Source organism: Cicer arietinum, chromosome 1 (genome assembly GCF_000331145.2).
Source record: "Cicer arietinum cultivar CDC Frontier isolate Library 1 chromosome 1, Cicar.CDCFrontier_v2.0, whole genome shotgun sequence".
NCBI lineage: Eukaryota > Viridiplantae > Streptophyta > Magnoliopsida > Fabales > Fabaceae > Cicer > Cicer arietinum.
Genome location: NC_021160.2, coordinates 536092 through 564078, shown reverse-complemented (window position 1 = coordinate 564078; position 27987 = coordinate 536092). Strand labels below are relative to the sequence as shown.

Genomic DNA, 27987 nt, shown 5'->3' with positions numbered 1-27987 from the left:
ACATTTCCTTTGTTGTCAGTGTGGTAAGTCAGTTCTTAAATTCTCCTTGCCAAGAACATATGGATGTTGTAATCCAGATTCTTAAATACATCAAAAGTGCACCTGGAAAAGGTCTCATTTATGAAGATAAAGGACATACTCAAATAATTGGCTACTCAGATGCCGATTGGGCAGGCTCACCCATAGATAGACGATCAATTTTCGGGTATTGTGTACTTGTTGGAGGAAATTTAATATCTTGGAAGAGTAAGAAACAAAATGTTGTTGCAAGATCCAGCGTTGAGGCAGAATACAGGGCTATGGCACTAGTAACATGTGAACTCATTTGGTTGAAACAGTTACTGAAAGAACTTCAATTTGAAGAGGCCAGCACAATGACACTAATATGTGATAATCAAACTGCATTGCACATTGCCTCAAATCCTGTTTTTCATGAGAAGACCAAGCATATTGAGATTGACTGCCATTTTGTTAGAGAAAAGATCGAATCGGGTGACATCATCACTAGCTTTGTCAATTCCAATGATCAGTTAGCATATGTGTTTACAAAGGCATTGCGAGGTCCTAGAATTAGTTATATATGTAACAAGCTAGGTGCATTTGATTTATATGCTCCAACTTGAGGGGGAGTGCTAAATATTATATTATATTAGATGGGCTGTGAGTATTCTGGCCCGTTAGTATTACTGTAAATTAGGGTTGTTTAATACCCTTTGTCTATATAAAGAAATTCCGTTGTGTAGTTGAAACACACGGATTATTCACAATATGTCTCTCAATACTCTTTATATTCAAGATAAACTTTGAAAAGAAATGCATAACACTGCAGAATCAAAACAATGAATCTATTATTTAAAGTCAACTTAATAATAAAAAGACAAACCTATATGAGGATGTAGTAACTTCAAAAACCTTCACAAAAAGGAGGCTAAACAAGTCTGTACTTTGATTGCCACTAAACAGAAGACCTACACGAGCATCATTGGACCCTTCTATCTGTAGCATAATGTGCAAATAAAGAGCAGCATTGGTCCAACACTCCAACTCACGACAGGAATCAGAAAAAGGAAGAAGAATATTCAACAGAAATGCAAATCAGTATTAACCAGATAATTTAAGCCTTGGCGAAGTAATTTCAACCCACTCCCCGAAGTGATGTCAACAGCAAGAAGATGTGTCACGGGCTTCAAATCATCCATTGCTGTGTTGGATAAAAACACCAAATGATAAGACAAAATACCAATGTGTAGGAATAAACCAATTTATTTATTCCAACATATCAACAACTTACTTCCAGGTGAATGCAAGTAATTAATGTCGTTCAGTATAGATGCCTCTCCAAAAGTGAACGTTGAAAGAGATATGAACCTTGGTTTGTTATCAGAAATAATCTACATCAATCAGAAATTGGTTAGTCACACAACACATTATACAAGTTTATCAGAAATTATAAATTTTTAAATATTATACCCGAGGATTGTAGCGTTGAATACCAGCTTCGGATAGGAACTTGGCCAATACATCCGTGTCCGATTTTATCTGTCCATAATACACTTGCTCCTGTATTCTCTGGGTCTCATCATTCAAGGCATTTAGTAGAGCCTCCTGGTAAAATCAATTGCAAATATACTGATTAGAGTAATAACTAAAATTGAGCACATAAAGTGGGTTGAAAGTTAAACAAGACATCAAGCACAGTACTAAAATGAATTCTGATCCACCACAGTTCAGGGTGTACATTATATAGTAATGTGAAAGTGGTTAACGATTGGCTATTAAACAAGGAGCATATTTAGGAAAAATGCATTCATTAACAAAGAAGACGATTCTTAGACCAGCTACTTAGGAAAGCATAAAATATTGCAAACATAGGTACACCCCAATACCAATGGAAATAAAAAGAGCACAACTGCAGAAAGGTTTTAAACCTAGTTCTTTTGGAAATAAGATGAGGTATGGGAAAACATTCAAAAAGTCATTACTCATTACCTCATTGGGATCAATAACAAGCCCATTCATCAATAGAGGACATTTAATCTTAGACAAACCAAGCTTAAATACAAGCTTGGAGCTTTCTTGTGACAATTCCTTCAACTCTGGATCCTTCTCCAGCTTTAATAATATCTCTTGAGGAGGGGATTTTACCTTTGGTCTACAGAAAATAGTGAGAATATTTAATCCATTGAAAGAACTAGATCAGAAAAAAAGAAGAAAGAAGAAATCTTTACTGAATGACTGTAAAATGAATTTCAGGTGTTGAGAGACCTGTACTCTACACAACATTGATCTAATTCGATGCCCAATATACCTCCCTGCCCCCTTTTATAATTCCCACCCTACAGTTAACTAACTAAATGCAGTTAGTTAACAGTTACACCTGTTAAAATTATACAGGGGTCTCATTCCCTGTTTCCCTCCTATTTCCCTACTGTATACACCCTCCAAATAGGAAGTCTCATCTGCCTATCATCCATATCTTTAAATAATTGACAAATAAAAACACATAATGCTATGTTATTGAGAAAAAAGAGAAGCGTCATATTAGAGAAAGTCCAAACTAGTTGACACAAAAAATCCAAAAGACTCACAATATTGTTTCCACAAATGCTGATTCAACGTGGTGCTGTTCAAGTTGAGCATCATCTACATGATCATCTGATTCAATGCGTAATTTGTTAACCTATAAAACATGTAGATAGTTTAATATGACTTGGAGCAATGTCAACATGTGTTCACAAAAAGATTATCCATGGTACGACTATATCATTATTAACTTTTATCCAAATAAGAAACAACACGTTAAGTTGTAACCTTCCAGGCAAAATAGGGCAGTGCATATAATAAAAATAAATGAGGCTTTTTCTTGTTTTCTCTCTTAACAGGGTAGGGATTAGGAGTCTGCAAATCCTCTTTCAAACTAGGTTCATGGCTTCATTTGTAATAAACCCTTGAATTCATAAGTTAGTGATTATGTAGAAAAATATTGCAGTTGGTGATTATCTAGAAAAATATTGCAGTTATACGTTACAGGCAAGGAAAAGAAAAATTAAGTGTGAATCATTAGTGAAACAAAACAGGAAAATAGACAGATTCAGAAGTTGAACTTGTAGCAGTACTTTCAAAATAGACAGAAGAATATGTAAGTGGATCTGTCAGTTTTCTCTCGATATGTATTCTTCTGGATTTCAGTAATGTTGATCTTGTGTATAATTTTTGGTTTTTTAATCTAAATAAAAGCAGCAGTACAACAAGGTGGTAGAAACACCATGAACAGAAGATAGCTTATACTGGAAAAAATTACATACATTGCTTAAAAACTTGAAAGCCATTTCAATACCATAGTTCCCCTTGATATAGCTGAAGAGACGTATAATCTGAAAAGTAAAATGACAAAAACAGTATCACAATCTTGCCAGCAAACTATCCTATGAAAATGTGTGTATTCCTCAACTTTAAGGTGAAAATTACCATATTAGATAAGTCATCCTCAAATTTATCTCCATCCTCTTTGGCAGAATGGTCCTCTAACTGCCTGATGTACTTTGAAGAATAAAGTACAATCCCAAATCTCACAGGAAATGTATTCTCATACAATGATATGATCATATCAATGGACTGCAAGATTTTAAAACAATAAGCTATGCAATGAGAGATTTCACTCAGAAATACATACAAAGAACAGTGTGAAAATGTTAATCTTGGGGAATAAACTTGCCTCAAGACTGCAACTGGTTGCTGGATCAAGAACAAAAACAGCATGGAAAAGATTTTTACGGATTTGACGTAGCTGACCAGGGAAGACTGGCATCAAGATCTAAACAAAATACAAAATAGACTACGTTCAGATGAAAACTTAAAACATGAATATTTGAAAATTATATTCTTGTCCGATTCAAGAATCATGTAGTAGTTGACCTCATTTAGATTGGTCCTCCACCATTTGTACTTGGCATCTTCTTCCAAGTTGTTCAGATAATGAACATGAGTGGAACGAAAATCAACACGAAACATATCAGACTCTGGCGGAGGTAAAGTTGACAGCAGTTTACGAACCGTGCTACGAGGAATCTGTAATTACTGGGAACATCAATACTACAGTCCATATACATATATAGCAAGGCATCAATTAAGTGCCAAAACATATGCAAAAGTGAGTTTCATAGAAAATGGGAAGATATCGATGTGACACCAAAGCAATATCATTTATCTGCCATTTTGTCTTCCAACTTTTCTTAGGCAACTATTATTAATTGATACATGACAACATATACTTCCGGTTTTCGTATTGTGTATAACCATATAGATTCCTGTGCATTTGATTGCATACATGAACATGTTAACAAGAAACTAGTCCAGTGCTAAAAATATGCTAAAAATTAAGATTAGATGACATTCACCTTCAATTTTGAGAACTGATCAGCCAACAACAGATCCTGATGAACCAAGTCAATCAACCTAATAAAATATAAAGAGTAAAATACTGCAACTTTGAAAAATTTCATTTAATTTATGACATGCATGCGAGTTTTAAAAAACTACAGAAAACCTCAATTACACAACCAGCAACTACAAATCATCCAGAAAGTAATGTATATTAATGTTATTAGAGAGGTGAACATAAAAGCATCTGTGTGTCTTCACCTAACAGCTGAAGCTTTAAAATAATTGGTCAAGACATGATAATATAGCCTCCATGACCAAGTGGTCTAGAGTTCAATCATTGTGTTGACATCCTTTAATTAAAAGTTGAATTGCAGTGCAAAAATGCTGGTACAATGTATATGCTTCAAGCCTTTGGCACTTGCATGAGGGAAAATGTTCGAGATGTCAATGAAAAACCACTCACGTGCCTTCAGCTAACAACTTATACTTTGGGATTGTTGATTCATGATAAATACTAAACTTAACATGATTAACTATAATGAACTCCAAATGCCAAGACAGAATTTTAGTGGACATGGAAATAATTGAAATTTCCAATTGCCATTGTCCATGATTGCAGTCAACTAGAAATTTCCAATTGTCATTGGATGTGGAAATAATAGAAAAGAAATGCATTGTTTTCTTATAGCAAGCTAAAGATTAGTAAGCCTTAGCTTGAAGGATAGTGTAAGAATATATGAAATATCTTATAATATGTTTGAAATCATGTTAGAGTATCTTAGTTTATCTCCCAGTATCGATTTCTAATCTTAGAATATATTCTAGGATTAGTTGTCATATTACTTAATTATTATCATGATGTCTTTCCTGATTTCCCCATTTATCTTGGATTGGCAGTCTTGTGAATCGGAGTAAATGTTTTAGTGTTTAGTTTTTTGTATCAAGATACTATAAACTATCAAATTTATTATATCATACGCCATAATCATAATTCTTCTTCTAACTTTATCTAAAACCCATAGCTTCAAACTGGACTATGGTGTCTGGAACAAAATCCGCCATGCCATAGTGCCATGTCGGATACTTGACAACACTACCTTCATATAAATCTTCTGACCTTTTTGTTCATATCAAAGAACCATCAAGATGCAATAGCAATTGCTTCATATGCTAGAGTTGATAGAGCAACAGTAAGCTCGAGCAACACAACAAGTGCAAACATAATATATAGAGAACACAATATTTCATCATCATAATGTAAACAATATCAGCAGGAGGAAAAAAATTACATATAAAGGTCAATATCTTCGACATTGACTAAAGCACCATTGATAGCCATTAAGGACTTGCCAGGTGGGAGCATCCGCTGGTTTGCAATTATTTCATCTCGAACCGAATCATCAAGCTGCCGTGCATCACAGTTCCAAAAGATATTAGTCAATAGTTTTGGAGAAAGAAGCTTAATATCTGAACATCCAACAAATATAACAAGATTATTTACCTTCATGCGAGACAAATAAGAAACTATGCTAGGGAAATTTTGATTAATGTCCTGCATTGACTGCAGAGGATCAGAAGCCTGGACTATTCTCTGTACAGTTTGATGTCCTAGATCTGTTGTCAATAAAAAATATATATATTACAGCACAGTTCTTAAATCCAGCTAAAATGGAAATAAATAATCAATGCCTATAAATAGGAAGTATTTCCAATACCCTTCAGTTCCCAAACATCAAGTGTATCTGATACTGTGGCTGATAGTAGATAATCCCTGAAAGCCATGATCTCAGATGTTAACTCAGGTTTACGATCCTGCAATTGAAAAGATTATCTCAGGTATTAATCTAGTAAATGCAAACAACAAAACTTCAAATATATTATGGATGCCAGTCCATTGATATCAAACAGATAGATTCAAAAAGTAGTATGACATAGTCAAATATATAGAGCCAAACTGACATTATGCACACATAATAAGAAGCCTATATAAATATATGTATAATAATTGAGAGGAACCCGCAATAGTGATATCTTGAATGTAAAGCTGTATTCAGGAAAAGGAATGGTAAGAGACTATTAGCATGTATGTGAACAATCTCTAGTCTCAAATTCAAGCTGAATAGTTGACATCATAGTTTACAGAAAAATAAACTAATACATGGCCCTTTACCAATTAATTCTCCAATCTCTGGTATGGTGCAGTTGTCAAGTTTTCCTATATGTTCTATTTCTGTTTTTATATTATCTTTTTTTCGTTTTCTTTATTTCTCATTTAGTTTGGGCTCTTCAAAGGCTACAAATAAACATCTAATGTACTGGGGTTTTTCCTCTGATATTTTTTTTACTAAAAATTGCCGTTTATTCCTAAAAAAACAAAAGCATATAAAAGTTAAAATCTACTTTTCCTGGATGCCAAACTAAATCATATAATAAAAACTGGGTACCTTCATACTCCTAATTCTAATTTAATTTGATACAATAACCTAACCTAATTAAAAATGGCTACAAATGTCAAGTTTCTTTTTCGTGTGTAAGATGAAAAACAAATATAGGTGAGATTGAACAAACCAGAATTTTAGAGAATATAAATCCTCTAACTTCTTGGCTAAGATCTTCTGTGCGGGGATCCTCCAAAGTCACACCTGTAACCCACAACCGTATTAATAAGGGAGTTATTCACAATTACATGTAACCTATGCTTGCAATTAAACAAAATTCTTGACTATTTTTTGAATGAACTGTGGTTTAAAAAGTCAATAAATTTTTACCCAAAATTAATTAAAAAAGGGAAAAAGTTTCTTTTAAACTATCTGTTTCCAAATCAATAGCTTCCGAACTTGTAAACCAAGGTCATAACAGAAGTAGTAGAAAATCAGAAATAGCACATATTACCCTACAAAATTAGGTGAAAAGGAAAAGTAAAGGCTGGAGAAAGAGAATTTTCATGAAAGGAGATTAACTGATTAAGTAACTAAATGATCAAATTCTAAAAATAGTAATGCATATTGCAAACATTGAGCTAATATTAATATACACACATTTACTGAAAGAAATAATACTGCATAGTTTCTCTAGAAGTGGCACTTCAAAAAATATGACTGAAGTTAAACAATGAAAAGGAGAATGAAGCAATTATCATTAACTATTGCCGACCTATAACAAAATTGCTTCAACATTCAAAATATAAAACCTTATGTAGTAGTCTGCATTTTAAAAAGCATAACAATCATTCGAACCTTTTTTAATTGTACTATCATCCATGGCCTTATATTCCATATTCTTTAAAGCAAGTTCCACGCCATAACCACCCAAGTTTACTGACTCGCTCACACCAACAGAGCCACAGTGGCCAATATGTGCTTCGCATCCAGCTGGCAACACCGGTCTCAAGACATACTTAACTTTTCCCTAAAAATATTCAAACAGCATATCAATATTTGTGAGGGAAACACATATAATCATTACAAGATTTTCTGTGGGATAATTCAAAATAAATGAGCTCTACCATGAATGAATCAGATAAGAAGCACTTAAGAGTAGTAACTGACACCAATATAAGATAACTTGTAATTATAATTATCTTCACTCCATGTTGATCAAGTTGTTCTATTTCTTTTTTAAAAGACAATAAAAAATAGAGTCCTAGAAGGAGGGGCAAATTTTCCTTCATTTTGAATAATTTTACCAAGAGTGCCTTTTGGAATTTTCTCAGAGTTTTCCAATCTTAAAAATTAATATACAGATAATGTTACACATCCCTATTTGTACAACTTCATGACTCTCATACAAGCATATCATACCTATAACCATATCCATAAAAAATGTTGAAACCGGTGCATAAAGCTATAGAAACAACTCGATAACCTCAACTTGACTTGAAACAATATATGATATCAGAAAACAGAATCTAAAATTGTCATAAAACACACAAGATGTATCTCATAACTCGCATGCAGTTTACATCATTTACATTATTTTATCGGTTTCTTACACCATCTCCTTCCTCCATCACAGTAGTCTCCTTAACTTTAATCAAGAAAAAAATTATTGTTTGTATGGTTTGATTCTAAGGAACATCTCGGAGGCGAGTTCAGTGTGATGGTTGATGAAGCATCAATATAATTTTCCTTAAGCTACAAGGCATTTTAGATGAAAGCATGTAACATTCCCTTAGTACCAAAAGCATAAAAACAGTCAAGGAATTTACCTGTTTAGCAGCTCCAACAAGAACATTATGAAACTCCTGAAAGCACTGGGTCCCAAGAGCACCATAAAGGATAGCAACTGGACTTCCAGTAGTTGAACCAAAATAAACATGATCAAAATCAAACACTGGAGGACTCTGAAACGAATCGTCCACCCTGATGACAAAAAACTTAAAACCTTAGATGGAACTTATGCAGCTCACAACCATTAAGAACAATCTTACTATTGAATGAGTAAAAAGGGAATATTTCTAAATAACCGCATTCATTGATTAAACAAAAGATTACAAAGGGAGATTTATATATAGGATGAATAACTTCCAATATCCTTTAACAAACTATACAACAACAACAACCAAGCGTTAGCCCACTAAGTAGGGTCGGCTGCATAGATCAAGCGACACCATAACATTGTATCACATAGCATATCTCTTTTCAGCTCATTAATCTTTAGGTATTTCCCAATAGTTTCTCTTATAGTTTTTCTAGACATTCCCATACCTCTAACGATTTGACTACCATTCATTTGATCTACTCTTCTTACTACAGAACCTACAAGTCTCCTCTCGACATGCCTAAACCACCTAAGCCGAGTTTCTACCATCCATAACAAACTATAACAGAAGTAAAACTAACTTATAACTAACTAATGAAAGAATAAGAAGAAAATCATCAACTAACTAACTACTTATCTAATAAATCTTGAAATACAACAATAAGAAACATAAAAAAGATAGCAGTAGTGTACTCACAGTTGAGAATGAAGAGGATGATTTTGAAGCCAAGAGAGCAATTCAGAGACATGGAAAAACAAGTGTTCACCGGTATCAACCCAACAACACTTTCCACCAGGGCTTTGAAGGCTAACACCAACACGAAGAGGGTCTAATTGAGTGTTGTTGTTAAGTGTTTCGAAGATTTCATGATCGTGATGTGTAAGTGGAAATGATGAAAGAGAATCATGAGCCAATTGACGATAAAGCAGAAGAGTAGGTGATGCTGATCTGAGAATAAGAGAGAATTCAAACAACGATGCCAATGGTTCGTTTAATAGTGAACGACCATGCTCTAATATTTGCTTAGCACAAAACTTAGCTGTGTGAGTTTGAGTTTGAGTTTGAGTTTGAGAATCAGCATTGGAATTAGCATTAAGCCAAATATCAATGAAGTTCCAGTAAAGGTTTTGTTGATGTTTAGATAATAATTCGCTGATTGGAGGCAAAATGAAAATGAAATCATATTAGTTATAATAAATAGAAATTGATAATAGTATATATTAAAAGAAAAATAAAAAACGAGGACGTACCCGGCTTCTAAGAGAAGAGGAGTACCGGACCATTTAGCGCGAAGGGCGGTTTGGACATTTTTGGGGCTACGAGTGTCGGCGAGAGTTGAGACGAAAAAGAGTACGAAGAGAAGAAGAAGAGAAGAACGTGCAGATCTATACCCCATTTGATTAGTTTAGGGTATCATGCCATTACATTTACAATGGTGGATCAGATGTATTGGTAAGTCTTCTCTACACTGATGTGTGTGTGTGTGTGGGGTGGTTTGGTCATTAACTCACTGATCAGGTCTTGTTGTTGAATTCAGAGGAACGGAAAAATGAAATTGATAGTAATTTGGCCACGTCATCAATGTTGTGACATGCTGCTCTATACTTATTGGTTCTGCGTGGATGGGTAAGTGGGACACACACCACACCTGGAGGAACTTCTCTTCTTCCACCCCAAATGGGCTTCTTCTGGGAATCGTCAATGAAACCCTACGTGATTCAAATTCGGCCCAATATAAGTTAATACAAGGGTTTTCATTTAAGTAAAATTTGTTATAATTTTATGGACTAATTTCACTAATGAAATATTGGTTTGAGAATTAAATACATAATTTAATACTAAAATGACTAACAAATACATATTTATGTTCGGTTTTATAATTTTAATACATTTAATGACTATCATGACAAACACATATTTATTTGAAAAGTAAATATATTTATAGTCGTGATTAAAATAGTTGTTTACTCAATTTAATTTTGTTCAATAATAAATAAATCACTTTCTTTTCATTGGTATTGATAGTTATAATTATATGAGTTTAATTGTTATATATTGTCATTGTAATTTTTTTTTACATGTAATAGACAACGTAAAATATTTTACATTATTAACACATATCAATCATTCATGTCCGCATGAAAGTGCAACACCAACAAAGTGAGTTATGGTCCTCTCTAATTTTTTCCATTACTATAATTTTAATATATAAATGTCTAATTAATGTCATGGCTAGCCTAGGATCCTAGCAAAAGCGACAATCCTGAAAGGGCTAGGAAAAGGGGCCTTCAATAATTCCACACAATGGTTGACTTCTTTGAAGAAATTATGAACCTTGAGTTTACAAGTCATTGAAGAATAGTGGTGTTGCACATGAATAATTAATTCCTTGGAGAATACTAGTTGGCTTGAAAAGTATATATTCAGTGAATGTGTGTAGTTCACCACCACTTGACACTCAACTTCAAAGTTCAAACATAATTAATTAAGAACAAGCTCGGTTGACGAGTCAGCTAGACATCTAGAAAGAAACCTTAAAGTCAATATACTTTTTACGATAAGTTACTAAGAAGATTCTACTGGAATATTTGAAATACTTCTTTGTACACAATGCTCTTGGTACACAAATTATGGGGAATTCCAAGACATGAAAACTTAAGAACAAGCATTATATAAATCAGGATAGATTTTGCTGAGGAAGAGAAAAAGCAATCCAACATCACTTAAACATTTCCATATATACAGGTTTATTTGTGCCTTGTTTTACAAGAAAATAACTAAAAGTGATTAATGCAACATTCTTACAACATCATTTTCTAATATCCTAAACTATTATATCAAGTGAACCTTGCTTCCTGGTAGCTGATCTAAAGAGATAAGTTTCTTTCTGGTTGACATTAAAACACTTGATAGAATTTCTTGAGGCACAGTTGTGATTGCTAGCTTCAGTACTCTTGAGATTTGAGATACTCATCATATGTTTATTAATCTCAAAAGAACTCATCATCATGTTACCAACACGACGATTCGACTAGACTCGGGCAATGCTAAGGTAACTTATTAATTAATTACCTGAGCATGTCTCCAGCGCGCAGTTTCGGGCCGCTTAACGCTGGAGATATGCTAAAAGTGTTGCCATCATTATAAAATGCAGGATGGCCAAGAGGCATAGGCCTATCAGGAATTTGAGGAACTTCAATATCACCTTCCAACATCTTCAAAGCATCAGAAATTGTTGGCCTCAAAGCAACCATTACATGAGAACACAAAATTCCAACCAGCAAAAACCTTTCCATTATGCTCTTAGGATTTGAACTGGAATTGTTTTCGTCATTCAATAGAGATGCATCCAAAGCCTCGTCAATTTTCCCCGATTTCACCAATGACCAAGCCCAATCGGTGATCAGAAACGCCCGCGGTGACCCCGATGAAGACAAGTCAAGCGCCTTCCTCCCACACATTATCTCCAAAACAACAACGCCAAAGCTATATACATCACTCTTCTCAGTCAGCTGACCGTAGAGCGCGTATTCGGGTGCTAAATATCCGTGAGTTCCGGCCACTCTAGTAGTGAGATGAGACTGACCCTCCCTACTTTGTTTAGCAAGTCCAAAATCAGCAACTCTTGCTCTCATATCTTCATCAAGTAATATATTAGTGGCTTTTATATCCCTATGATAAATTGCAGGCTTAACTCCATAGTGCAAATAAACCAACCCTTTTGCCACATCCAAAATTATATTCTTCCTAAGAGGCCAAGTCAATGATTTATTAACCTTTTGAGGATCCTTTGACACAAAAAGATGATCTTCCAAGTTTCCATTTGGCATGTAATCATAAACAAGATATCTTTGACTTTCCCCTCTATTACCATAATTCTTATCATTCTCATCAACCACACAACAACCTCTAAGAGGCAACAAATTCCTGTGCTTAAGATTACTAATAATCTCAACCTCATTACAAAACTCAACATCCCCTTGAAAATCAGATTCCAAAACCCTTTTAACAGCAACAACAGATCCATCAGGCAAAGTTCCCTTGAAAACAAGACCAAACCCACCTCTACCAATAAAATTCTTAGTTGAAAATTTATCAGTAGCTTTCTCAAGTTCCTCAATTTTGTACCAAATTGACCCTGTATTAGGCCTTAACTTACGCCTAGACCCTTGTTCCTCAGGATCAAAATCAAATTGAAAAGTTTCAAGCTTTCTCCTCCTCCTATCACACCAAACATATAAACCCAACAAAGTAGACATAACAAACAATGCAACACCAGCTCCTGTTAAACCAAACACAAGACGCTGATGACCCTTTGAACCAGAACCAACTTCTGAATAAACAGGTAAACTAAAAGCACAAGTAACAGCACCATTACTTTCAGGTCCAAACTCATTCACAATTCCAGCAGCATAAAGAATTGTAAAGTAGAAACAGTTCAATGAACGAGAAGAGTTACCATCAAGAGCAACAAGCTTCTGCTTAACTTGTAACCCTGCAGCCAAACACACATCACACTGAGAAAGATCAGTGAGATCTGGTTTACAAGCAGAATTAAGAGGTGTGTTTGGACCAAGCTTCTCGTTCCAATCATGAACAGTTTCAATGCCTGCACATATATTAGGTGAGATAACAAACTGAAGAGGGTCAAAGCAAGAGTTTGTAAGGTTTTTAGGGAGTGACAGAGAATTAAGCTTTGATTGAAAATCTTGCATGCATGAAATTGAAGTTGGAAGGTCTTGGAGATTGAAACTTGAAGTTGCTTTTAAGTGTTGTGCAAATCCTATTCCAAAAAGGGATAAAAGTGATATGCAACAAGTGCTTGTAGTTGCTTCTTTTTTGGATGATGAAGACTCAAAATTTTGACATGCTGATGAGTTCCAATGGATTCTAAGAACATAGTTAAGATCCATAGGACATATAGATGATGATGGAGAAAGGGTAGGAGATGTTGAATAACCCTTCAAACACATCATGTTCATTAATAGAAACATAAACATCATCATGAAAATCTTCATCCTTTGATTGTGTTGTGTTAAAAAAACAACTCCTCAACCACAAGGTTGGATTTTTTTTTCTTTTTCTTTTTGAGTTTTCTTGAAAGTTTCAAACTTTTATGAATATGAGTGTGGATGGTGATGATTGATGAGTCAAAACAGAAAAGGGTGAGTGAGGAAAGAAATTAAGAATCAAGAAAATCTAGAGAAAGAAAGTATGGTAAAGGGAGATGGATGAATAATGGATGATGATAATAAGAAAGACAAATGCTAACAAAGTAACTTTTTAAGATATTAAAAATGAAAAATTGTATATTGAAAGTGATCACTTTAACTCTTTAAAATTTAATTTTTTTATTTTTTACATAAAACTTTATATTGATTTCTATTTTAAATTTTTTAGAGTATGACCAAATAAGAAAAGAGAAGGAAATCAAGTTGGTCAAAAGCTTGCTTTCATTTTTCTGGCTGCTAGTTGGGTTAGGTGTGTCGTGTGTGAGTGTGTGTCTGTCTAGGTTGTTGTCTATTTGAGTTTTCAACATAGGACAGTGTACACCACGCGCTACATCAACTTGGGTTATTTTTGTTTGTATATATAATCATGATTTTTTTTTTGGATAAGCATATGTAATCATGGTGTTATTTTGGATTGGAATATTGGTGATCTTTATCAATGATGTAGTGATTAAAGTTAATAATAATTTGGAGTTTTTAATTTATTTTTTTACTTTTTATATTATTTATTTGTTTTAAATAATAGGATAATGAATTAAAATAATAAATATATGTGATTTTTAATAAATATAATTTAATTGATATTTATAATATTTCACAAATTTCTAACATAAGATTTATAAAAATGTGGTATTTAAAATAAATAATAATTTAATTTAAATGATTATATTTTTATAAATAATATTTCGTGACAGTCTATTAATAAATGTAAATTATATTCAATATATTATTATAGATGTAAAATATGAAGTAAATGAAATGTAAAGACTAAACTTTGTTGGTGGGTCACTTTGAGTGAACTTTTTGTTCTCATAATCAATTTATTTTTTCTGATTTATAATCACATTATTTGATAGCTAAGAAACGTGAGATGTTATATAATATATTGGTTCAAGTTGGAGGATGATGGAGTTGAGAATAAGCATTTAATTTAATTTAATATAATAATTAAAAATAGATAGAGGGCAGTGATATATGCACGCGCTTTTGTAACGGAGAAGTGTGGGCGGCTGCAAAATTTGTTGGTATTTGGTAAAGCAAGAAAGGTGTTCTGACTTTGGGACATTGCACAATACACACAGTATAACAACGTGGATTACTAGTACAAACAAAACTCCAATACTATAATGCATGATTAAACATAAATAACTTCTAAGATATTTATTCTCATTTTCATTGTGTCCATATCTTCATAAACTTTGATATGTGATTATGTATTTCTATATATATATGGTGGGTCCAAAGTGTTGTAAAATTATAACTTTTGGTCTTTAAAAAATAATTTTTTTTATATGTTTAAATATATAAAGTAATTATATGTAAGTAGTACAACAAATGAAATGTCTTATAATTATAAAGATACAATTTTTAATGTATTTAATTAAAATATTTTTCATTTTAAAAAATAAAAAATATAGAATTTAAATAAAATTATACTAAAATGTTGTTAATATTAAAAATATATCTTTTACATTATCTTGTACTTGCTCTCTTTTTTTTATCGCTTTCAAAATTTAATATAATTATTTATTATTATTTTATAAATAATATCTTTAAATATTTATTGCAGACAAAAATTATGTATAATGAGTTAATAATATTAAGAGTGTTATAATAAAATAAAATAAAAAACAATTAATTCCATCAAAATAAAAAATTTAATTGTGTATAACGAGTTAATAATATTAAGAGTGTTATAATAAAATAAAATAAAAAACAACTAATTCCATCAAAATAAAAAATTTAATTGATTTATTTAATATATTTACAAAAAATGCTATAATGTATCTTAGGTATATTTGTACACTTATTAATATATTAACGATTTGATTTTCTTTTCTTAAAAATTGTATATTAAATTATAATATTTAACGTGTTTCGTAAGAGCATATATTAACTTTAAAATGGAAGCGGAATGAATTTCAACTAAATTGACATTTGTTTTTTGACAAAAGCTAAATTGGCACGTTGAATTTCAACTAAAAAAAATTCTAAAAAATATCAAAAACACACCAAAAATAAATTGAGATAGTTTGTGAAATCTGGATTGAAAAGTAACAGTGACATAGATGATAATCCACCGGAGATTCTATTTTATAATTGAAGTAATAAAAACTTATTAATAACACACAATTTGAATTTAATTTCAAAGAAGGTCAAGCCACAAAAGATACTTTTTAGGGTGAAAAATTAAAATGAGCATAAGTAGTCAATAAGTGAAGTCAAGTTTTTTTTATGGATCAGTCCAAAAAAGTAAAGCTAAAAGCACCTTTGTAATTAATGGATTGTGGAATTCCACTCTGCAATTAATTACTCTCTCCACAATCAGGAAGAAGAAAAACTAAAAAATATGATACAAATAAATTTATTTATTATTATCATATTTTGAATAATTTTATAAATATATCTCTCATAAAAAATATGAAATGATAAATATATTCATTAATATTTAAAGATAAATATTAACAAATATGTTTGAGGCACTTGTTAAATTATTAAAAAAATATATTATAGAAATTATATATTTAAATTTTTAGAGTTTAAATTTTATTTTTTCAACATAAAATTAATTTTTTTAATTATTTAATAAATATCTTAACATACTTATTGACAAGTCTTATATTTAAAATGTAACCATCAAATAAAGATATTATTTAAACAATAAATAAATCTTAAAATTATGATTTTTTCTTATAAATAAAAAAAATCAAAAGTTTCTTATAATTAATTAACTTTACAGAGTTTTAGTATTTGTAAACGTTTGCCGACACAATGTGTAAACTCTTTTCAATGCTTCACTGCTATCCTATGCTTTTGTCTTCCAGTCAAACACAATCCCTTTGACTTTTCCAATGTGTTTTGGATTTTTTGGTGTTCCTTCCTTTTTTTCTTCCTATTGGTACTAATTTTCTTTTTATTGACAGATACTTTCACTATTGCAAGGTGATTGACACATTTGTGCATTTTATAAATATTAAGAAAAGTAATCAAAATGAAGATAATAATTGTATTAAACTATCATAATTAAGTAAAATGTATTTACTATTATTATAAATATAAACGAAGAGATATTGATTTGAGATATAAGTTGATAAATATCATTGTAGAAGTTGATTAAAGTTACTTGGAGTTTGTCAAATTAGTTAATGGGTTTGTTTGTTTAAAATTTCAAAAAATTGATTTTAATTTTATATTTTTAAAAATGTTTTTTTATAAAAATTTACTTAAAAATAGTATAAGTTTTTTAGATTCATTTGTTATAAATTAAAAAAAAATGATATTTAATAATTTATATATTTTAACATAATAAAAATTATATCTTTTTAAAGAAGGTATCTTTCAAAAATTATTTTTACGAAGAATTTCTCAAAATAGTTTTTTGTTTTATTTATTTTTTGAAATTTTATCATCTAAAAAAATTTATAGAAAATAGATGAAATACTTAAAATCATATTTTAAAATAAAAATTATATAAATTAATTTTTGATTTGAAACTTTATTTTTAAAATATTATAACAAATAAATAAAATACTATAAAAGTTATTTTTTTTAAATTCCCAATCAATCCCAATATTAGTTAGAAATTATTTAAGATTAAGTTAGGATTCATCATAATAATAATATCGATATTACCAATTAAGTTAGGATTTAAAAGACAAATGACTCTAAAAAAAATTGCTATCAAAATATAGTATGAACATGAACATAAAATCTCTTGATAAATATATATATATATATATATATATATATATAGAGAGAGAGATATTCATCTTGTTTTTCTAGTCTTTTCCCCAACTAATGAGAAAGTTTTACTACCAATAAAAATTGTCAAGAAAAACATTGCTAATTTGTTTAATTTAGTACAACATTAATTACAGATGAATTTAATACCTATCTAACTATCAGCATTTTATTTTATTTGTGCTACTTTAACTTAAACATATATATATATATATGTAAATTATAATTTGAAAAATATATGTAAGTGTTATGATTATATATTTGCATGAGTAAGTGTATACAACAAATTATATTTATATTTTTGTTGCATGAAAACAAAGTATATTTATGTCAAAAAAAACTATGAGTAAAAAATATGTAATTTTTTGTGATAATATATTTATGGTAATTTGCTGTTTTTTATTTTAACCAATTTCATTTACTTGAATTGATACAGACAATATACATATGTATATATTATGAATAAAATAATCCATAGATAAATAAAAATAAATTTATAATTTTTTAAAAAGAATTATACCATTCAAACTAATCCAACTCAAGATATTTTTTTTATTTGTTATTATGATCATCATATCTTACACGATAATTCAAACATCTGCAAATTTTAAATTCTAATTTTATATAAAATTCTCTAGAAAATTACATGAAGCTAAATATTGAAAAATTTATCCTTTAAACTATATCATAGTGGTGAAGGACAAATTATTTATTTAGATAAATATCTACTTGTATTGTATATAAGTGAATAGTTCTTATTTTGTATGCAAAATAAAATCGTGTTTTTCTGTTAATTATTATTTGAATACTTACAAAAAATTGAACTATTATTTTAACACATTTTGGTTTTTTGAACTATTATTTTAAAAGTTATTGAACTATTATATAAAATACACAATTTATATCATTATTGTTTTTGTTAATACTTATAAAATAGAAATTGATTAGATCTAGGAAAATAAAAATTGATTAGGTCTAGGAAAATAAAAATAAATAAAACATTTGTATGTTTTATAAAATCAAATTTACCCTTTAACATCAATGATGATTTTCTGCATAAAAATATGTTTGATCTAAAATATTTATATGATGTATTTTTACTTTTTTATGATTGATTTATATTTTATTTTTATTATGAACCCCTTATGTTTTTACTTGTAAGACCCTATCTAATTAAGAAAAAAAAACATCATAAACGATCATATAAATTTTTCATGAGATGATAAATAAAAATAAAAAAAAAGACATATTTCATAAAGTGTGTGATTTTTTCAAATGAAATTTTGCACTTTAATTTGGCGTAAAGTTTTATTTCTAAATAATAAAATTATTCTCCAATGTATAATTTATTTATTTATTTATTTTCTTCTGAATATAGCCATTGTATTACATGGGCTATCTATTTAACCAAATAATTATATTGAACAATATAAATTAATATTTTTTTACAATATTAACTAATAACTTAAACATTATTAATAATTTTTTACTCATATACATTATTAATATTAATATTATTATACAAATATTATTATAATAAATAAAATTATAATATTTTCGTTAAAACTTAAATAAAATATATACGAAATAGTGAACAATACGTTTAGAAAACAACACTTATATTGAGAGAAAAAATTGTACATAAAACTTCAAAGGAATACCGTACTTTCAATAATTTTTGATAGTTTTTTTTTAATATTTAATTTTTTTTATATATTGTCTACCTTAATATATAAATTAACGTGCCACGGTCTAACGGATTTCTCTATGATTAATTTAAAATTATGAGGTTTTGAATTTAAATTTAGATAAAACTCAACTTAACGATATCGATATTTGTCATTTAAGCTACAGCTTAAGAATGATGCATACAAATATTTTTTTACTAGTATATTATTAAAATAAAACAAATTTTTGATATATTTTTAAATCATTTCTTAAAATTATAGAAATAATATTTCATATAAAAAATTTAAAACATTTCAACAGTCAACATATATATATGGTGCATGAATATTTTAGCAAATGTCTTCACACGTGCGGCACGAGTATCTTTATATATATTCTAACTTATTTAATACCTAAACATATTTGGAAACTATTATTTTTATAAAAGAATTTAAAAACACTAAATTAATTGTTCTCTGTTTGACCTTGAAATTCGACTATTGTTTTGTTTAATCGTTTCAATTAATGAAATAAGATAAATAAATAAAATCAATACTTCATTGACATTATATATACAAAGTTATATTAATATCATTCAATAGTTTATTGAATTACCATTCATGAATTGTTAGATTAATGCTATGAATTTGTCTTTGTAATCTTAAAGGATTATTTAATTTTTTTCTAAAATAGTTGTAAAATGATCATTAGTGTCACTTTAACTAATAATAATATTAATTTACGATTGCATTATTTAAAAAGAAATTATAAATTTTTAAGTCAGTAAACTTATAATTGAAATATTATGATAACACTATATTAAATGAAAATATGTCAAACTATTTCAATACTATAATAAAGTTTATAACAACTATTTTGACAATATATAAATAAAACTTACTCACACATATTTAATCATATTTCACAATTTTATTAATTTATAATAATACATGTTTTTTTTATGTAATATTATAATATTAAAATTTGAAATATATTTACATTGTGAAAATATAGTAAATTACAATAAATAAGTGTGAAATATCAAAATATAGCTATTAAACTCGTAAAAAATATTGGGTAAAAAAGTCAGTAAAAATATGAATAAATTTGGTTGTATTTAATTTAGTTAGTTATGAATTATTGAGAGAAATAAATTGATGATAGATTTGAGTTCTTATTTTAATGATAAATAATTTTTTTATAATAATTTTCTAAAACTAAATTTCCAATATGTTTTTTATTTTCATCATTTCTCCCCATAAATATGCCTTCTCAGTCTCAAACAAATATCACTCATTTTGTGGCAAAGAAAAGGATTGATTTGCAATCTACTCTAGAGTAAGTTTTCTTTTTATCTCAATCTAATGAATTAAATTTTTTATGTGTTTTGATATTGTGATCATAGTGTTCATCATCTTTTGCTTTTTTGTTTTTTACATATAAAATGTATATTGTTCATCATCTTAACAATCTTTGCATTATTCGGACATAATTGCATCAATCATTCCCTTATACCTGTTTGTATAATTTACACTAATTGATAATATTTTATACAGATAAAATATTAATTGATCACAATTGTTGGATTGTTAATTGTGTTTGTGTAACTGATCTTTTTTTTTTTGTTACTGAAGTAACTGTTCTACTTCATCATTGTATAATTGATGATATTGATCATCTATGCATAATTTGACAATATTTTTATGTATCGATCAATAAGTTTGCATTTTTGTACAATTATCCGTTTATAAATATGTGCGCCCCCTTAATCAAAAAATTAAAATATATGCTTTAATATATATACATATATATGCGGCGTGCATGCCAACCATTTTTTCTTAATTACCATATATATGTTTTATTTTGTTGTGTTTTTTTTTGTGTGTGTGTGTGGTGATGTGTTGTGTCTTTTAATTATATCATTTTTTTTTTTTTATTGTGACTAACTCATCTAGTTGATTTCCCCTCTGAAAACATAGTTGGTTTTCTATTTGTTGAGATAGATTTAACCTTTAAATGGATTAGTCTCTTACCACTAATCAAGATTCACCCCTTAAACAAAATAAAATTATTTTTTAATATTTTATTTTGCCAAAAAGCTATTTGTTGATTATTTATAAATCCATTTTATAGTTCTTAATTTATTTTTGTCATTGACTCATTGTACATGTATGGTGTATGATCTAGAATGATCATTTGGCGGAATCAAATTTTTTATCTAATAGAAATTTATTTTGTTTTATTTTTCTTTTGGTAAAAATCTAACACTCAATTACCTTATTTATTAAATTTTCAACATTTAACATCCTATCAATTTTATAATTTTTATGACTAGAATGTTTTACTTGACTTTACGATTAACGGCGAAGATCTAATTTCATTTTTAGTAGTTGTTATAAGGTTCATGTACGCGAACAATTTATGTAGCGAGTATTCATCCCCCGTGAATTACAATATTTATAATTTATTTTAAAAAATATATATTACATAAGGACAAAATGTATCAAAAATATAATATAATATACATTAGCAAAAACTCCCCTTAAGGACCAATTAATAAAATTAAAAAGAAACTAAATAATAATATTGAAAATTACGTTCAAACAACAAATATATTTTGAAATGCTTTGAATTTCTATTTTATTTATTTTTAGTACTTTGTTCTTTGAATCTCTTTGCATAGTCCATCATAACACACATGATCATTATGTGTGCTTTAAAATTTTAAAATAGTTAATCTCACACACATGACCCCTTTTTGAATGATATACATATTTGGTCCTATTTCGTACTTATTCTACATGGTCCAACATGCATGAGGGTAAGGATTTGTTATTCAATTCTAACTCTTTATAGTAAATAATTAATTAAATCTATGTAAAAAATTGAGGGTAGCAGGAATCAGCTGCAATGGATTCGAACCAAGAAGTGAATTCAATGTATCGTGACATCGACCTAAACATGCCATGCTTTGAGGAGGAGGAGTTGAGCTCAGATGTTGAAAGTACTGAAAACCACTTTTCATCACTCATTCAGAACAATGCTACTCCACAACTTTCTCAAGTAAGTCCTTTAGTAACTCATTTCACATACATATTACATAGTATACTATATAGTATATAGTACATATACCAAATTAAATGTTCTTTTATATATAAATAAGAAAGTGATCTCTGCTGGTGTAATTAGATGGAAGTAAATGTAAATAACTTATTAAATGTTTAATGAAATTTAAATTATCTATGTTTTATACTGAAATATCATCTCTCTATTCTAAATTTTATTCATAAAAAGAAAAAATATTTTAATTCAAGAAGGAAAAAAAATTTAACGGTAAGTATCACTTATGTGGTAAGATACTCAATAGATTAAAATCTCATCAGAGATAATTATAAATAATTATTAATGTTATTTTAATTAACTAATAATAATTTCATCTATATGAAATTAATTAATATTCTTTTATATAAAATTAAGAAAGATTTTATCGGAAAAAGTCAAATTTATAATAAGATTTTGACTTTATAATTTCAAATAATAAAATTCAGATCCGTTCAGTTATAAAATAATCATCAGTATTATTTTAATTAATTAATATAATAACTTCTCTTTACCCCAATTTTAATCTAAAAACATATTTTAACAATTAAATAAAGAAAAATGATTGTGTTAGTCAAATACATTAGAAAATAACTAACAACATTTGTGGACAGGGCATGAACATAAGCTATGCAAACAATTTTGAAGTGAATGATGAAGCTTCTTTTTCATCACTAAATCTTCTTGCAAAAACTGCTTCTGATGAAGTTGATGTGAGGCGGGTTGGAATTCATGCCATGATTATTCTTGACCCTCTCCGTGGATTCACATCGGGACACGGTCGTCGCCGCTATCGTCGTCGCGGACAAGTTCATCAGATTGATCCATTAAGATTTTGTACTAATTTTCATTGTCGAACAAGGAAAACTCCAATGTGGCGCACTGGACCTTTGGGACCCAAGGTGAATGTTAGTAATTAGTATTGTTAAAAGAAATTAGACGGTCCATTTTAATTAAATAATGTTGTATGTGTGTTACTAAGTTAAAATTAAAATATTGTGTGTGCAGACTTTGTGCAATGCATGTGGAATTTACTACAACAAACATTTGATGAATGGAGGCATGCCTGCAGCTATAGTCTATGATGGTGTTCCACATGGAAACCATTGAAGGAGATTCTTCAAGTTTGTCTCGTCTCCATAGTTTTGAATAAATGGTTGTTTTTCCAATTTTGTTTTTGCTTTCGAATAAACTTTATATGTATGGTGGTGATCTTGGAGACTGAATAAATTATTATGGAAAAACATTTAAATAACTATTTGCCTAAATTGGTTAAGAAACTTCTTTTTTTATGAGAAGTTTGAATGCATACTTAAATAAGTACTTTCTATATGTTTGAATTTGATTAAATTGTACAATTTTAAAAATAATTTTGAAAAAACAATAATGCGATGAGAGACTAGATTCACGTAATGCGATAATTTGAAGGACGATTTTGGATATTTATCCATTGATTTTTAGTTTCTTTAATTTTAAAAAAAGATAATAATCTCTCAAATATTTTATTAATAATTTTGATCTATATTTTTTAATCAATTCATGTGTATTTTTTGAATGAATTATTTTTTTATATGTTTAGAACATTATAAAAATTCATCCTATAAAAATTTATAATTTTGTAGTTAGAGATAAATTAAATATGATTTTTTAAGCTTTTAAATATAATTCATCTTTTGTTAAAATTTTTTAAATTTTTATAGATGAGATTCTTATAATATTTTAAACATTTCCACAAAAATTTAAATAATACACATCAATTGACTAAAAAAACATAGATCAAAATTGTTGACCATAAACATTTGAGAGACTATTGTTTGAAAAAGAAATTACAAAAAAATCAAAAAAATATATAGGATATTTATAAAAAATAAAAACTAATTTGATCTAATTTTTATTTATTTTTTAAAAAAACTTACAATTTATTGGAGAGATAATTATATTAGCCCCAAATTTCCATACCGGTCAACAGAAGATAAGACTAAAATGATTGGTTTGTTGTAACAAAATTTATAGTTACAAGTTCATTCATTTAGCAAAAGTAGTTTTTACTAAATATAGGATAAAAACCACATAATATGGAAAGAAAGAAAAACACAACTAATGTACCTGTTCAAATGTTTCTTCACCTATGTTTCCATCAACCTCTTTTGTTTCTCTGGATATTCTCACCTTCCTCATCTCTCTTATAACATTCTCATTGTCAACAGAAAAATGAAAAAAATCCCATTGTCTTATTTTCTTCCTTTAATTTAATTTTGGCACCCCCCTCTTTCTCTCCAATCCAATATGGGAGACCACCCACGCTCCCCAACATTGGATTTGCATAACATCTTTAAGATTCCAAAAACTAAATCTTTGAAAGATGTTAGCAAGGTTTACAAATCTTTTGTATCCAAAAGGCAACATGACAAGAAATCTCATGAGGTAATGATCTTAATAATTATTATGTATTTGCATGCATGCTCCTTAACTTCATTTCTCAAATGTTCATTTTGGAATAACATATATATAATTAATCACCATGGAAAAATGCTACCTACTTTTGAGGTAACAAATCTTACCATTCATCAAAATATAAAATAAATAAATTATAAATATTTCTTGTAAATTAACAAACATTCTGCAATATTTTACTAGAGAAAATTGAATTACCAAAAAAAAATTGTCAACTTTTTATAACAAATCTTATTAGGAGAGACACACCATATGCAAGGTCAGAGAGAACCATCAACTTTGTTGAGTATTTACAATATAATTTAGTATAATATACCAATTGCAGAATTTCATACTTGAACCTCAATTACAACATATGTGAGCAGAAGGTCTAACTAAACTATATGTGTCAACCACAATTGGTAATTTTGTGTCAAATTTCATTGTGATTAATAGAATTAAGAAATGACAAAATAAGATATCAATTTCATGCAATTCAACTTTTCCTAGTAGTTTTCTTATATAGTTCTCATCTTAATTGTGCATGGAAGGTTTTTAAATCATTGGCATGATGTTATGATATATTGTAGTGATGATCTTGGGTGCATGTATGCAGGAACCAACAACACCCTTAGGTTTTGATCACATTAATGACAATAGAAGAGTGGATGAAGACTTTTGGAGTACTAATTTAATGTCAAGAAGTGAAAGTAGAAGATCAAAAACTCCAACACCAAGAACAAGGCCACTATCAAGACATGGAAGCAGAAGATGCACAACACCAACACCAACCTCATTATCAAGAAGTTCAAGTAGAAAAAGTGCAACAGAAATTGCTGCATCATCACTGAAAAGGATTGTGAGCAGAAGGAGTAGTTCATCAGCAGCTTCTTTATCAAGAAACACAAGCAAATTGGACATCTCTGAACCTGAGCTATTGCCTAATTTTCCAACATCTCCAACAGATGATTTTGTGATAAAAAGCTCAAGAGAAACTGGACATATACATGCAGTGTCTCTGTCAAGCAATCTCAGCCGTAGATCTACGACACCTATCATATTTTCACAGACAACAGTAAGAAGAAAACCACCAGAAGTACAGAAAAAGCTTCATTGCACACTTGAGGAGTTATGCTTTGGAACAGTCAAAAAGATTAAAGTTACTAGAGATGTTATCAAACACCCCGGGTATGTTTTCTGTTGCTATGGTTGCTGTAATTGACATACATGATGCTATGCAATGCAACATAGGGTGTAGAAAATTTCAAAGATATAGTTAGTTATGTTCGGTGGAGGGTTAATGAATATAACAAGGACACAACTCATTAACCATCCACTGAACCCAATTAACCACAACTTTGAGCATTGATAACTACAATTTTCAGAATATATTTGAACACAAATTGTGCTTATTGGATATTATGTGTGTTTGAACACCTAAAAATCAATGTATATTTGAACAATAATGGTTAATGAATAACATGTATATTTGAACATCTGAAAACCGTGGTTAATGAAGTTCAAAATTATAGTTAGTTATGTTCATTAGATGATTAATGAGTAACGAGACCTTATTATATTCATTAATTATCTAATGAATGTAATTAATCACATATTTGAATTGTGTTAACCATCTAAATTGTTGTAAATTTTTGTCAAATTTGTGTCAAAATATCATTTTCTTAAAACACAATGTTGTTTGCAACGACTTGTGCTTAGAAGTACATTACTAACTAAATTTTGCAACAGGGTGATTATCCAGGAGGAAGAAATATTAAAAATAGAAGTGAAGCCAGGATGGAGAAAAGGAACAAAGATTACATTTGAAGGAGTTGGTGATGAGAAACCTGGATACCTCCCTACTGATATAGTATTTTTAATTGATGAAAAGAAACACCCTTTGTTTATGAGAGATGGCAATGATTTGGAAATTGGTGTTGAGATTCCTCTAGTAGATGCACTTGCAGGCTGCTCCATACCAATTCCTCTATTAGGAGGAGATAAGATGACTTTATCATTTGAAAATACTGTCATATACCCTGGATTTGAGAAGGTTATTCAAGGTCAAGGAATGCCAAACCCTAAAAATAACAGTACAAGAGGTGACCTACATGTCAAATTCCTCATTGATTTTCCCACAGAACTAAATGATGAACAAAGGAAAGAAGCTGTTAGTATTCTACAAGATTGTTGCTAATAATGATCATAGTTGTATTGTATGTATGAAGATGCATTAATGTGCTACAAATTAACATGATAGATGACAGAAAATATTTTACCAACAGTTCAAAAAAGTTTCTGGTATCATGTATGCATGGTCTGATAACTTCATGCAGCTTTGCACTTCTATCCAAGAACATCAATAACTAACAGGCTGCAAACTCACTGAAGCACATCAGTAATCTGACACATTTTACGCCGAAAGAATGAAGATATTGGTTTAGCTTTCATATGAAGTGCTGTTGGGCGCTGATGAAAAAAGAAAAGGAACTTCCAACACTGTTACAGCTATATGTTGTCTTCAATAATAGTTTCAATTACAGTGTCTCCTTTCAGCACAGTTTTCTCCATCCAAGGCAAAAGTGGGGATTACAGAATGCAACTCAACATTATTAGCACTATCAACTAGGTTACTGATTCATATAGGACATAGAATTTACCTATCCAATTATTTGAGGAGATAGATTATTTCTCCAAATATACAAGTTATCTATCTCAAACAATGGTCAACAAATGTAACAAGAGTTTCTAACTAGTCTCTGTTACTTCAGCTTCAGCTAGTAATTAGCTCATGCAAATGTCCATTTTCCTCATTTCTCATTTTTCTTTATACTCTTTCTCCCTTTCTTTTTATTTTTCTTTTCCATCACATCTCCCATTTCCTCTCTTTCGCTACATTTCTCAGGTAAATCCATTCTCAAATAGTTTAACCAATAGAAAATGAGCTAATCAAATATAGTTTGGTTTTTCAGTCTAGTCTCTAGCCATTTACAGATGCTATTGCAGGGGATTTGTTTTGGCTGGGATATTATCAGCAAACAGACAGGGCTTGACTGTTTGTAAAGTATAGATCATTTTCCTATAATTTTACACAAATTTTAAACAAATTAATCTGGGCGAGAATAAACACTGCAACTACGGTTTTAGAAGAATCATACTATCTTGTTACCT

General features: G+C 29.4%; 3 protein-coding genes across 3 annotated transcripts in view; 1 reads left to right on the top strand and 2 right to left on the bottom strand.

Moving 5' to 3' along the window:
• Window positions 1-10210, bottom strand: part of LOC101515358 (UDP-glucose:glycoprotein glucosyltransferase) — a 23112-nt gene extending 12902 nt beyond the window's left edge. The window contains exons 1-19 of the mRNA XM_012712562.3: window positions 9895-10210; window positions 9341-9796; window positions 8591-8744; window positions 7620-7791; window positions 6952-7025; window positions 6099-6195; window positions 5885-5997; window positions 5673-5788; window positions 4398-4455; window positions 3916-4068; window positions 3716-3814; window positions 3469-3615; window positions 3306-3374; window positions 2589-2680; window positions 1990-2152; window positions 1471-1605; window positions 1292-1391; window positions 1107-1201; window positions 884-996 (exon numbers count right to left, since the gene is read on the bottom strand). Coding sequence (XP_012568016.1) covers window positions 884-996; window positions 1107-1201; window positions 1292-1391; window positions 1471-1605; window positions 1990-2152; window positions 2589-2680; window positions 3306-3374; window positions 3469-3615; window positions 3716-3814; window positions 3916-4068; window positions 4398-4455; window positions 5673-5788; window positions 5885-5997; window positions 6099-6195; window positions 6952-7025; window positions 7620-7791; window positions 8591-8744; window positions 9341-9796; window positions 9895-10040 — 2552 coding nt within the window. The 5' untranslated portion in view covers window positions 10041-10210. The remainder of the gene's footprint in view (window positions 1-883; window positions 997-1106; window positions 1202-1291; window positions 1392-1470; window positions 1606-1989; window positions 2153-2588; window positions 2681-3305; window positions 3375-3468; window positions 3616-3715; window positions 3815-3915; window positions 4069-4397; window positions 4456-5672; window positions 5789-5884; window positions 5998-6098; window positions 6196-6951; window positions 7026-7619; window positions 7792-8590; window positions 8745-9340; window positions 9797-9894) is intronic.
• Window positions 10211-11363: 1153 nt separating this feature from the next.
• LOC101515035 (probable receptor-like protein kinase At1g11050) lies at window positions 11364-13920 on the bottom strand. Its single transcript, XM_004485436.4, has one exon. The coding sequence runs from the start codon at window positions 13660-13662 to the stop codon at window positions 11713-11715; it is 1950 nt and encodes a 649-aa protein (XP_004485493.1). The 5' UTR covers window positions 13663-13920; the 3' UTR covers window positions 11364-11712.
• A 10581-nt stretch (window positions 13921-24501) lies between these two features.
• LOC101514711 (uncharacterized) lies at window positions 24502-27620 on the top strand. The gene is made up of 3 exons (XM_004485435.4): window positions 24502-24807; window positions 25433-26004; window positions 26566-27620. The coding sequence occupies exons 1-3, from the start codon at window positions 24670-24672 to the stop codon at window positions 27011-27013; spliced, it is 1158 nt and encodes a 385-aa protein (XP_004485492.1). The 5' UTR covers window positions 24502-24669; the 3' UTR covers window positions 27014-27620.
• Window positions 27621-27987: the final 367 nt, after the last annotated feature.